This window comes from Phocoena phocoena, chromosome 19 (genome assembly GCF_963924675.1).
Source record: "Phocoena phocoena chromosome 19, mPhoPho1.1, whole genome shotgun sequence".
In the NCBI taxonomy this organism is placed as follows: Eukaryota; Metazoa; Chordata; class Mammalia; order Artiodactyla; family Phocoenidae; genus Phocoena; species Phocoena phocoena.
This window is the reverse complement of record NC_089237.1, coordinates 27,015,976-27,028,436: the sequence shown is the minus strand read 5'-3', so window position 1 is coordinate 27,028,436 and position 12,461 is coordinate 27,015,976. Positions and strand designations below refer to the sequence as shown.

Here is a 12,461-nt window from a genome sequence, read left to right as displayed (position 1 = left end):
CAGTAAATAAAAATTCAGCAAATATCTACTGGCATTGTCTTTGGACCAAGAGGTGCATGTGAAGGATGATATGGGTATGAGATAGGGCTCCACAGTGAAGGGCAGGACAGGGGCCATAGGAGCCTTTCAGAGGCTGAGGCCTGGAGTAAGGGCAGGTTTCAAGTCCCTACAGCAACCCACCGTGGACTCCATGATCCATCATCAGAATTCTTATATATTTCCACATAGGTCCTCTTCTCTCACATTTTTGCACAGGCTGACCTCTTGGCCTGGACTGCTTATTTCCTTCTCCACCTGGCTAATTCCTACCTTTTTTTTTTTGCCACACTGCATGTCACGCAGGACCTTAGTTCCCCAACCAGGGATTGAACCCGTGCCCCCTGCAGTGGGAGGGCGGAGTCTTAACCACTGGACTGCCAGGGAAGTCCCAATTCCTACTTATTCTTTAAGGCTCAGCTTCAAGGAACACTTCCTCTTGGAGGCCACAGCCTTCCACTTGCCTTAATAACTCAGGCTGTGAAGGACATCTCTCAGGACTCCCTCACCGGCTCAGGCTTGTAAGGTCACCAAAACGCCCTAAGGATTCCCTCACCCAGCCCATCTTACCCATCCCAGGGAAAAGAGCTAAAAACCACAACAGGGGAGATTCAAATTAGGTATCAGGAAGAGCTTCTTGGAAACACGTGAAAAGCACTGGAATGACTATCTGAAGACAGAAAAGAAGAAAGACCTTTAAGGGGTCTTTCCCTTCTTTCCAGGTCAGAGCAGTGGAAGCTTCGTTCAGGTAAATGAAAGATGCGGAGGTGCCTCAGGTGCCTGAGGGCCAGGGTTATCGAAGGGTGAGGGTTTACCTGCTGGAGCATCCTGCTTCAATGTGGTCAGCCAGGGTTCTGGGTCGCAGGCACAAGGAGTGCTATCCACCTGGTCATGGGGGCACAGGCTGGGGCATGAGTCCTGCAAAGGGCTCAGTTCTTGAGGAATCTCTGAGACAAATCACCCTAGAGCCTGTGGCATGAGAGGGAAGACAAGGGGCACACACAGGTGATGGCTTCTCCAGGGTGACTCACTCCTGCTCCTCACACCAAGCAGGAAGAACCAAAATGAGAACCCGGGTGAGCCTGGGCAGAGAGGGAGTCTGTGACGCCCCCTGCCGATGAGGGAACACGGGAAACTTACAGGAGCCTCCAGAGGCGCCCTGGGCTCCTTCAGGGCCAGTTTTACTACGGGGTGTGAGGTGGGGCTGCAAATCTTCTGAGTCAGCGTGCCATGCAGGATGAGGACACCGGAAGACAGAGATGCCTCGTGCCCTATCCTCTCCAGCACACAGAAATGTCCTATCTTAGTACAGTCAGTAGTCAGTGGGGCAGGGAGGCTGGAGTCAACTTTTGATGTTCCAGGAAAGTTGCTGTGTGGGACGGAAGCCACAGCTCAGCCCTTCACTGGTAAGCCATCACACCTTCCCCACCCACCTTCATTCCTCATCTTGTCTACCTCACAAGGAGTGGCTGTGAAGGGCAACCAGGTGAAAGCACCCTACAAAGTACAACTCTGAATATTCATTCAGAGGGGAAATATTGTTAGTACTAAGGATGGAGGATCCATTTGGGAGCACTAATCAAGTGGAACAGTTCAGTGTCAACTTTAAGAAGGCGAAGATTTCAGAGGAGGGGAACCCGTCTGAGAGAGCCGGTGTTGTGAAGCTGGGCTTAGACCAATCTCTGAAAAACTGTAAGTGACTCACAGACTTGGAATTTCCCAGGCTTCACACCTCCCCAGCAAGGAAGGATGAGAATGAGGGGTGTCATTGGGGTGACCTTGGTGGAGACTTTCTTGAGCCCCTGAATACATCCAGCCTTTGAAAGACCTCAGGGATAGGGGCTGCCATGGAAACTGGAAAAACGACAATTCAGGCAGAAGAGGGCATCAGGACTGTGGTGGACACATTCACCCTGGACACTGACTGGACCCCATCCAGGGTACAGCCATGCAGAGGGCTCCAGAGACTCAAGGCCAACAAAGTTCCCTCAACTAGCTCATCTTAAGAGAGAGGATCAGAGGGTAACACAACAGGTTGTAGGGTTAGAATCCAAAGCCCACAACCCCTCAAAAGCAGTTCACAAGACCCCTCTAAGCCTTATTCCGTTCCCTCATTTGCAAAAAGGACTACTAATACCCAGACCTCACAATGCTGAGTTAAGGATCAAATGGGATAGTACCTCTGAGATCGCTTTGCAAATGCTGGTTATTATGACGCAGGGTCCACTTCTTGCCAGAATCAAGTCAGATTAGAGCGGTTTTCTCCAGTTCTCCCAGCTCTTGCTCCCTGTCGGCTTCGCGATTACCAGCCAAGAATTTCTGGTAAGGGAGTGACCACTGTGGGCAGGAGGGAGACGGTAATGAATAGATGAAAACCCCTAGTCAGGGCAGGTGGCAACCTGAACAACAGCTCTCCCCCTCCCTCCTCCCCTCCAGCCTCCGGTTCTCCTCGGCTCAGACGACGGTGGGAGGGCAGACGAGAAGAGCAGGGTAAGGGTCCTGGGAGCCCCGCCCCCAGGTTCCCGGCGGGAACGGACACTCCTTGTCCCCGCGAGGTGCCTGCCGGGCCCAGGGCTGGGATGCCGCTCCGGAAGCACCTGGCACGGGGACAGTATGTCCTTCCTGGGAAGGTGGACGTGACCCCAGCCAAGGGCGCGGCTGCCCCGACGCCTCCCGGGGCCAGCCGCCCCCTCCCAGGTCCCTAGCCAAGGAGAGGAGAGGAGCGGGACCTTTCCCCCACCCCGGGCCGCCCCCTGCCGGCTCGGTGGTGAGTGACTATGAAAGGTTCTTGTTCTGGAAAAAGGCAAAGAGCTGGGCTACCTCTTCCTGGGATACGAGAGGGTCAAAAAGAAAAGGCAAAGGGAAGGGAAACGGCGCTTTGGAAAGGGGAGGGAGAGACGCCCCCCTTCTTCCCCAGCGCCGCGGGGGCCCACCGGCCTCCCCTGTCCCTTCGGGCACGCAAAGGGCTTCGGACCCGGCTGGGGGTGGCACTCACCGGTCCCACGGCCTGAGCCGCCCAGCGTGCGGCCCCCGCTGGCCAGACTGGAAAGGCAGACGCGCGGGCCGGGTGAGGCGGCGGGAAGAGCCCGGGGAGGGGAGGGCGGAGGCGGGGTCAGGAGCCAGCTGGAGAGGAGGAAAAGCAGGGAACGCCGGGTCGCAGCCGCGGGCTGCAGCTCGGGCCAAGTGCCTGGGAGCCGGCACGCTCCTCCCTTCGGGCGGGGCGCGCACTCGCTGCGCGGGGCGCACGTGGCTTGTCCGCGGCGCCGGCATCCGGAGTTGGGGGCTCGTCCGGGACAAAATATTCTGAGAACCTGGGGTAAGATGCAGAAGAGAAGGGAGGGAGGGCTTCAGGGCCTCCGGGCTCTCACGGGGCTGTGGGTCTCTCCGTAGGGAGACCAGGCGCCCTGGCCACCCCCACCCCCCACTGACGAGGCCTCGCCGTGGGGTCTGAGGGCCAGTAGTGAGGTGCGGGAAGCGTCTTTCCCGCCCGAGCTCCTCTTACCGACCTGCCGGAGGCCAAGGCCCGAGAGCACCTGGGCTAGGCAAGCCCTTGACAGGGAAGGACGCGCATGGGGAGCCTGCAGGGCGTGGGAAACGCGCCTCGTGGGCGGGGACGCGCGCGGGGGGCCGGCCCAGAAGCGCAGGCCCGCCCGACGTCGGCCGGAAGCGCTGTTCGGGAGGCGGAAGCGGCTGGCTCGCGCGTGTCCCGCCCTTGCGGGGGTATCCAGTGCCCCGGCACTCTTACGGGTCCCTCTATCTCTGGGCGCAGAGACCACCAGGAACACGTGAGGTATAACGGCCGGCGCGGCCGGGGCGCGTGTCTGTCGGGAAAAGGGCTCTTTTATTTTTAAAGGCCAGCAGGTTTGGATCGATTTGTTCTCGGGAGGTAATGCTGCTGGGCTCAGATAGGCCATTACGCATGCATGCATTCTTTTATTCAATATGGTTCTTGTTTGGCCAACAAATGTGTTCTTCCCAGGTGCCACGTTTCAGACATGGATATGTGGCAGAGAGGTGTTTTATATCCCTTTAAAACAATTAACACTAGTGTGTACTTTACGGCCCCTACTCCTCCTCCACGATTAGCATCCATTCTACCTACCTACACCTTAACCTGTAAATGAGGTAAGGAGTACCCTGGGGCTCAGCAGATCACTGGAGGATTCGCATTTTGTACTAGAGGCAGGAGGTTCAGAGAGGCTCAGGACAGAAACCAGGGCCCCCAACTCCAAAGTATACTTAAATACCTTCTCTTTCCCTGTCCCTCTTCTCCTCCCGTCTCAGATTTGACTCTAAATCATTAGTGAGGTATATTCAATTTTCATTATATTATCTTCATGACCTTTACATGCTTTGTAGTAGGAATTTCTATCCTACCGTGAGTCCACTCTCAGGTTATGTATCTCAAATTCACTTTCTTTGTGAGTCTGCCTTATACTGAGAATAGCTAAAGCATTTTAACCAGTAATTTCATACTATTAGTATGACATTCTTATCCTCATATATTAGTGTTAGGCTTCTTCCAGCAGTCCTTGTAAGGGGAATCGCGAGTCCTAGGTTCTGCTCCGAAACTCAGGAATAAGAGTAAAATCAAGTCAGGTGCATATTTATGCAAATTACCAAGTCAGGTACATATATATGCCAGTTCCACAGGAACGCTGCTTTCCACAAATGCATCTTAGTTCTCCTACCAGGGATCGAACCCGTGCCCCCTGCAGTGGAAGCAAAGAGTCTTAACTACTGGACTGCCAGATTAGCCCCATCCCTTTGCTCTTGTTTTCACAGGAAGAAGAAAAAATGTCTCAAAAGCAGATGAAGGAAGCTTTTGTCAGTAACCACAATGGAACGAGCGTGCTGGAAATCACCGAGGGCTTGTGCTTACCTGCACTCTGTATCCTGTGTAGAGGGCTCCTGATCATTGCCTCACAGCACTTATGTTGTTCTTCACATACCTGGAGAACTCGATTCTTCATTGACTTTGCTTTCCTAATAGTTCCCCTGGTGACCACTTTGACCATTTTCGCTTCATTTGTCCTCCTTGAGTATCTCATTGTAATTATCTTTGGGGCAGGGCTGCTCTATGAAACATACTGCAGGAGAACTTGCTATGCCAGAATGCCTGTCGGGAAAATCCTTGAAAAATTCTTGAAAATCAGTATAGAATCAGAATACATTCCAGCCATCTCCTGTTTCCGTGTAATTAACAGTGCATTTACTGCTGTTGCCATTTTGGCTGTGGACTTCCCTCTTTTTCCCAGAAGATTTGCCAAAACCGAGCTCTATGGGACAGGAGCAATGGATTTTGGAGTAGGAGGCTTTATTTTTGGGACTGCAATGGTTTGTCCAGAGGTTAGGAGAAAATATACAAAAGGGTCCAGACTTTATCTTACAAAGTCATTGTACTCTGTTTGGCCATTAGTCTTCCTAGGAGTGGGACGATTAGTCATTATAAAATCCATAGGCTATCAGGAACATATAACTGAGTATGGAGTTCACTGGAATTTTTTCTTTACCTTAATAGTTGTGAAATTGATAACATCACTGCTTTTGATTATTTTTCCCCTAAATAAATCCTGGATTGTGGCTATCGGCATTACTGTATTCTACCAGTTAGCCCTTGATTTTACCCCACTGAGAAGGTTAATTTTGTATGGCAGTGATGGCAGTGGCACAAGGGTTGGTTTATTAAATGCCAACCGAGAAGGAATAATCTCTACCTTGGGGTATGTGGCAATACACATGGCTGGTGTTCAAACAGGATCATACGTACTTAAAAAAAGATCACATATCAAAGACTGGATAAAAGTAGCATGTTGTATTCTATTGACAGCTATTGGCTTCTTCATATCTCTTTACATAGTTCAGGTAAATGTAGAAGTAGCATCTCGAAGAATGGCCAATTTAGCCTTTTGTATTTGGATAGTTGCTTCTTGCCTGATCCTTCTTAGTAGTTTATTACTGGGTGATATAATTTTGAATTTTGCCAAATTTCTAATTAAAGGGGCAACAGTACCATGTTCTTGGAAAATTATCCAGTCACCTGCTGCAAATAGAAAGTATTCAGAATCTCTAGTCTCTGAAGCTGAAAGAAAGGAACCCACTCTTTGTTTAATCACAGCAATGAACAGAAACCAGTTAATTTTTTTCTTGCTGTCAAATGTAACAACTGGCCTAGTCAACCTGTTGGTAGATACATTACACAGCAGTACCTTGTGGGCCTTATTTGTACTCAATCTCTACATGTTTACCAACTGCTTAGTTATATATGTGCTGCACTTGCAGGATAAGACGGTAAAACTTTGGTGATCAGTACAGGTAGTATATGTTTTGAGCAATATTATTTTAATAAGGAAGAATAAATATAAAATGGGCTTTTGGCAACTCAGTGTTAAGTGTATTTTATTATAAAATTTTCATTCCTACTCTAACAGTAGTGATGCTTAATATTTTAAATATATCTCAACACCATGTAAAACAAACCAATACAGAAGAAACAAAGCCTCTTGACTTGTTAGAATATTTATAAATTTCAGTATTTTAAAGAAACTGTTGTGTTTACAGTTGTGATACTGGAAGATTGGAGGGTGAGGAGGAGGATTTTTACTTTCCATCTCTTTTTTTTTTAAATAAATTTATTTTATTTTGGGCTGTGTTGGGTCTTCATTGTTGCACACGGGCTTTCTCTAGTTGCGGTGAGCGGGGGCTACTCTTCGTTGTGGTGTGCAGGCTTCTCATTGCGGTGGCTTCCCTTGTTGCGGAGCACGGGCTCTAGGCACACAGGCTTCAGTAGTTGTGTGGCTCACGGGCTCAGTAGTTGTGGCACGCGGGCTCTAGAGCGCAGGCTCAGTAGTTGTGGTGCCCGGGCTTAGTTGCTCCGTGGCATGTGGGATCTTTCTGGACCAGGGCTTGAACCTGTGTCCCTTGCATTGGCAGGCAGATTCCTAACCACTGCGCCCCCAGGGAGGCCCCTACTTTCCATCTTATATCACTTATTATTCTGTATTTTTTATTGTATGTATTTTATAACATTTACATTAAAATCTCAGTTGTGGAACTGTCAACACTACTGCTCAATTTTAGTCTTTAAGAAACCTCAGTATAAGAAAGCAAATGTTTAAAATCAAATACTTATAAAGTCAGAAAACGGTTAAATCCTCCATAGAATAGATGGAATTATTTGTTGTGGTTTATATACTTAATTAATGAGACAATAGTTTTGCCTTGAGACAAAGCTGTTGTCTCAAGGCAAAACTAGTCATTTTTTTAGCCTACCCTCTGCTAGGGATGATAAGCAAAAATTTCCTGATATCTTGGATCCTGCAATCTAATGGGGGAAACACATTAAACAACTGTTATAAACTGTGTTAAGTCATAAAGTATAGGTTGCCAAGAGTGTCAAATCAAGAATTGACTTTACAGTAGAGTCAAGAAAGTTTTCCCCACAGATGGTATTTTTTGAGCTAGAGCTGATGCATGGGACGAGGAGTTAGTGTTTGAGTGTCTACGGAGTAGAGGGGCATATGCTGGTAAGGGTGGGGGTAAACAGCAAATATGACTATTATACTCATTAGTTTACTTCAATTTGTTATATTGATGATGGCTAATTTGGTATTTATGTGGCATTTTATCCTTGCTGACTACAATCAGTTATATTTGGAGGTCATCTATTATTAAAAGAAATTTCCCCCTAAAAAAATCAGTCTTTTGAATAGTTATATAGCTATAAAAACAAAAGTCAGATTTTATTTTCAGTTAAAGAGGAAGACTTGGGGCTTCCCCGGTGGCGCAGTGGTTGAGAGTCTGCCTGCCGATGTAGGGGACACGGGTTCGTGCCCCGGTCCGGGAAGATCCCACATGCCGCGGAGCGGCTAGGCCCGTGAGCCATGGCCGCTGGGCCTGCACGTCCGGAGCCTGTGCTCCGCAACGGGAGAGGCCACAACAGGGAGAGGCCCGCGTACCGCAAAAAAAAAAAAAAAAAAGGAAAACTTGAGGGACTTCCCTGGGAGTCCGATGGTTAAGGCTTCAAATTTCAATGCAGTGGGTGTGGGTTCAGTCCCTGGTCAGGGAGTTAGGATCCCACATGCCTCAGGGCCAAAAAAACAAAAATGCAAAACAGAAGCAATATGGTAACGAATTCAATAAAGACTGAAAAAAAAAAACCTTGAAATTTAATCGATAAGATTATAGTGTGTAAATTAAGCATGACTAGGAAAGGTGACTGGTTTTCCTGCTATGTCACAGTGCTAATATCCTACAACTTACCTGTTCAAAGCATTCATAGGAGGCTGAGAGGCTCTAACCATATTGTCCTCTCGTTAAAGAAATAGTAATTTAAAGTATTTGATGACAATGAGCATGTGTCTAATTGGTCTGCTGCTTCTTGTCCTAGGTCTTAAATACCTCTCAGGAAGTTTGTCTCCCAGTTACAGACATTGAATCACAACTAAGAATGAAATGTACTGTGTTTATTCTACCTCCAGTTAGGGAAGTCATGTAAGAGAAAGCTAATGAAATTGCATTAATAGAAACAGAAATTAATAAGGAAAAAAAAGACCATTCTGACTTGATTTTATAGAAGAGAAAGAGATCATTCAATAAAGATTTACTGAGTTCCAGTAGGCCAGATATAGGTCCCGGGGGAGACAAAAGAAAATAAGATCCAGCCCTCAAGGAGCTTACATTTTAACTTGTGGATCTTATTTTTCCTTTAAAATTTGTTTAGTGGGGGAAATGTACCTCTGTTTTTGACAGATAGAACACAACTTCCCACTGTCAGGTCATGAAAAAGAAAACCCAATTCACAGATACTCAGATCTGGACAACTGTGGCAATTTAAATAACATCCTGCTGTTGATTTTGCTACCACATAAAACAATTGGTTATTACAGTGAAAACAACAGTATGTATTCTAATGAATTTTCAGCTGTCAATTTTGAGGACAGAGAAGCGAGGGGGAAAGAGAAGAAAGGAAGAATATAATCCAGTCTAGGGCCTTATCCTATGACCTTCAGTAAGTGACTCATTCCCATGCCTTTAATTTTACACAATTAAGAAACTGGGGATGTCTACCACATATATATTAATAGCTTTGTGTTCAGAAAATGACAATTTTTATTGAGCACCTTGTCCAATAGGTTGTATAAATTATACAAAAACATACTTTGCTCCCTAGGAATTTGTGTATAGTCTATGAAGATAGGAGTGTAAGGAACAAATCAATATTCTTCTTTTCTTTTAAACTCAGGTAGCTTGGAGACTAGTCATATCTCATTTATGTCTGAGTTTTGTGCTTGGCTTCTCACACATTGTTGACCTCCCAGAGAAGAAAAAGAATGGTATTTTGCTGATAATTTACCACATCTCCATCACACTAACTGTTCTTTACGAGGTACCAGCAAAATGTCTTCTGCTGTTGATTGCCCGCTCTTTCTTGGCCTTTAAAATTCTTTAGCCTTGCCCTTCACATTGCCAATATCGAAATTTAAAAGGGGCAACAACTGGCTTTTTTTTTTTTTTTTTGCGGTACGCAGGCCTCTCACTGTCGTGCCCTCTCCCGTTGCGGAGCACAGGCTCTGGACGCGCAGGCTCCGCGGCATGTGGGATCTTCCCGGACCGGGGCACGAACCCGTGTCCTCTGCATCGGCAGGCAGACTCCCAAACACTGCGCCACCAGGGAAGCCCCTGGCTTTTTTATGCAATCATTTATTTTGTTAATTAAAGGTAAGCTCTCTGAGGCAGATACTTAGTCATGAAATATTTGCTGCAGCACTAAATATTATATTTGCTTAGTTGAAGATAGACCAATGGCGAAAAAGAGTGCCTGCTCTAAAATGAAGATACATAGTTAAAACGTCTAAAAACTGTTTTACAGGGAAGTAACTTTCTAAGCATTTTCCCCTCAAATGTTGGTTTTATCACAGTTGTAGCGCCCAGGCTACCTCCTTGAGAAAGAGCAATTTATCAAGCAAAATTAGCTTTTTAACCTTACAATAAGTACTTATTAAATACCTATAGTATGTGAAACATTGTCCAAAGATACTAAGCAGTGTGCTCAGTGGATCTAAAAGACAAATCCAAATCAGGGAAAGTAATCTCAGATGGAAAGAGACTGTTCTGGTCTCCTCGTTTTGTTACGTTTTATATCTGGGTTTTAATGCCTTTTCTAACTTAGATTTAAACCCCCAGGGTGAATACTCTTTCTTTGCTAGTACCCAGTGTGTACTCAGTATTGAAACTTATTAAAGTTAGCACCTATATATTGAACTTGTCATTTTCAATGTCCTTTACCAACCGTCACCCAAAGTTAGTTTAAAAGGTATAAAGTAGGCACATTAACCGACATAGTCTTTAGAGGAGCACCTACAGATCTTAAAAGCCACAGTATTCCTTTTTTCCTTGGGAGCGTTTTACATAAAACACAAGATTCTCTAAAAATGTGCAGGTTTTGGCTATGTAGTCTAACTTGTCAGAACCTACATGCACATCCTATATGCCTATTGAATTTAAGCTAAGGACCATACACTGTTCTGCTCTCCTAACATGGCCAAAGACATAAATACTTACTGGATAATCACACCTTTGGGACTGAACAATGGTTCTTCCAGTTTACTATGTTACCTAACCTAACAGTGACCACACAATGTCGTAAGTCAACGTGGTTAAGGGGTTGCATGCACTATGAGGTTTTTGGTTGCGAATCTGTACGGTTTCATGTCGTGACCAAAATACTTTTTAAAGATCAGTATCACAGGGGCTTCCCTGGTGGCGCAGTGGTTGAGAGTCCGCCTGCCGATGCAGGGGACACGGGTTCGTGCCCCGGTCTGGGAAGATCCCACATGCTGCGGAGCGGCTGGGCCTGTGAGCCATGGCCGCTGAGCCTGCGCGTCCGGAGCCTGTGCTCCGCAATGGGAGAGGCCACAACAGTGAGAGGCCCGCGTACCGCAAAAAAAAAAAAAAAGATCAGTATCACAGCTCTAGTCTATTCTACCAGGATTAGTTAGTTGTAAGAGCAGCAAATGTATTGATCCTTAAAATCGTGAAGACTTTCATAGGCACAATACTTTCCAACAACTATATTGGCCTCCAAAGCCTTCAGGGTAGGAACCAAGTACATGATGGCACGCTGTGGCTTGTCAGCAGCTCTGCTTCTCAGGAGAGGGTCAGAGGGAAGGGCCTTTGGCCAGCACTAGCACTTTGCCCAAGGGAATCAGTGTCCTTTCTGAGCCTCTAAGTTCATATTAACCCAGTCCAAGAAGTTTCTCTGCCCAGGACGCATACACAAGCCACTCTCCACATAGTCTTCTATTTGTCTCTAGTGTAACAACGACAACGAAAAGCTGTCAGCACTTAAATATTTTCTGCCCCCTCGGCGAGATCGCGACTCGAGTCTGGGAAGCAGTAATGCGGGGGGCTCCTGGTAGATCAGGGGGGTCAGGGAAAGCGGCGTCAAGGACTCAGAGTTTGTCCCTTAGCCCCCAGATGCACGTCTCCACTCCCTCACTCCCACCTTTTGCTCTCACTGATTTGGAAAGCCTCAGCTCCTGCCCACTTACCCAAGTCCTCACTGGGCCCCGACCCTCGGATCGGCCCTGAGTCACCTCGGCTCCGCTCCCTTCGCCCCTCGGCCCTCGGGAGAGCGGTTTCCAGGCTCGCGCAACGGAGGACTGAGTTTAGGCCTACTCATCCCTCATAGCAGCCCTATTTCGTATTTATTTGAGTAGCTAGACTCAGTGGAGGGTGCCAGTAACGCGTCGGAGACAGCCGGGGGAGCAACCCACCGCCTCCGCTAGGGCTTCGAAAAACGCGACTCAGGAGCGTGGGTCTGGAGTCTCGCGAGAGGAGGCGGGGCCCCCGCCCGGCGCTCTCTGCCCCTCCCTGCCCCACCCTCCCCACGTCCCCCGCCTTCCCTCCCCCACTCCCCGTGGCGCCAGCGGCTGACTGAGCCTGGAGAGGAAACGGTAGTCGGAGCCGCGCTCCCGCCCAGGCCGGCCCTGACGCGGGCCTTGTCAGCCGGTAACGGGGAGCCGAGGTGGGGGTCAGGGAGGCGATCACGAAAACGGTGAAGGTCAGAACCGGGAGGCTCCTCCGAGAAGGGCTAGGAAACGGTCTGAGCCTCCCACCTCGGACTCCGCAGAGCTGAGGCGGGGTCGACCCCTCCCAGGGGCGGGGTCGCGCTGGGCAACTGCAGCCCAGGGGACTCACTGGGCGGGGCTCGCCCTTAAAGGGGGAGAAGGGGTCAGCTGGACGCTGAGGGCCCCCGGGCAGCGGAGCGGAGGCCGGGGGTGGGGTCCTAGAGCCGGGACTCCGCTGACGGGCTAGGGGAGCCCCAGGGCCGGCGGGTCCCCTCCGCCTCTCCTTTGGACCCTGACTGGAGGCCGGCGGGGTGGGGGTGGGGGGTGGGGAGGGAGAGCGGCGCGAGGGGGCGG

General features: G+C 48.6%; 3 protein-coding genes across 3 annotated transcripts in view; 2 read left to right on the top strand and 1 right to left on the bottom strand.

Annotated features, from left to right (window-relative positions):
- MYO19 (myosin XIX) overlaps nucleotides 1–863 on the bottom strand; it is a 31,538-nt gene extending 30,675 nt beyond the window's left edge. Inside the window, exon 1 of the mRNA XM_065897078.1 lies at nucleotides 852–863. Within this exon, the coding sequence (XP_065753150.1) occupies nucleotides 852–863 (12 nt within the window). The remainder of the gene's footprint in view (nucleotides 1–851) is intronic.
- A 3,964-nt stretch (nucleotides 864–4,827) lies between these two features.
- On the top strand, nucleotides 4,828–6,648 carry PIGW (phosphatidylinositol glycan anchor biosynthesis class W). The gene has a single exon (XM_065897796.1). It carries the CDS (start codon nucleotides 4,834–4,836, stop codon nucleotides 6,340–6,342), a length of 1,509 nt encoding a protein of 502 aa, XP_065753868.1. The 5' UTR covers nucleotides 4,828–4,833; the 3' UTR covers nucleotides 6,343–6,648.
- Nucleotides 6,649–11,953: 5,305 nt separating this feature from the next.
- GGNBP2 (gametogenetin binding protein 2) overlaps nucleotides 11,954–12,461 on the top strand; it is a 30,977-nt gene continuing 30,469 nt past the window's right edge. Inside the window, exon 1 of the mRNA XM_065896796.1 lies at nucleotides 11,954–12,100. The gene's annotated coding sequence lies outside the window, so the exon portion shown is untranslated. The remainder of the gene's footprint in view (nucleotides 12,101–12,461) is intronic.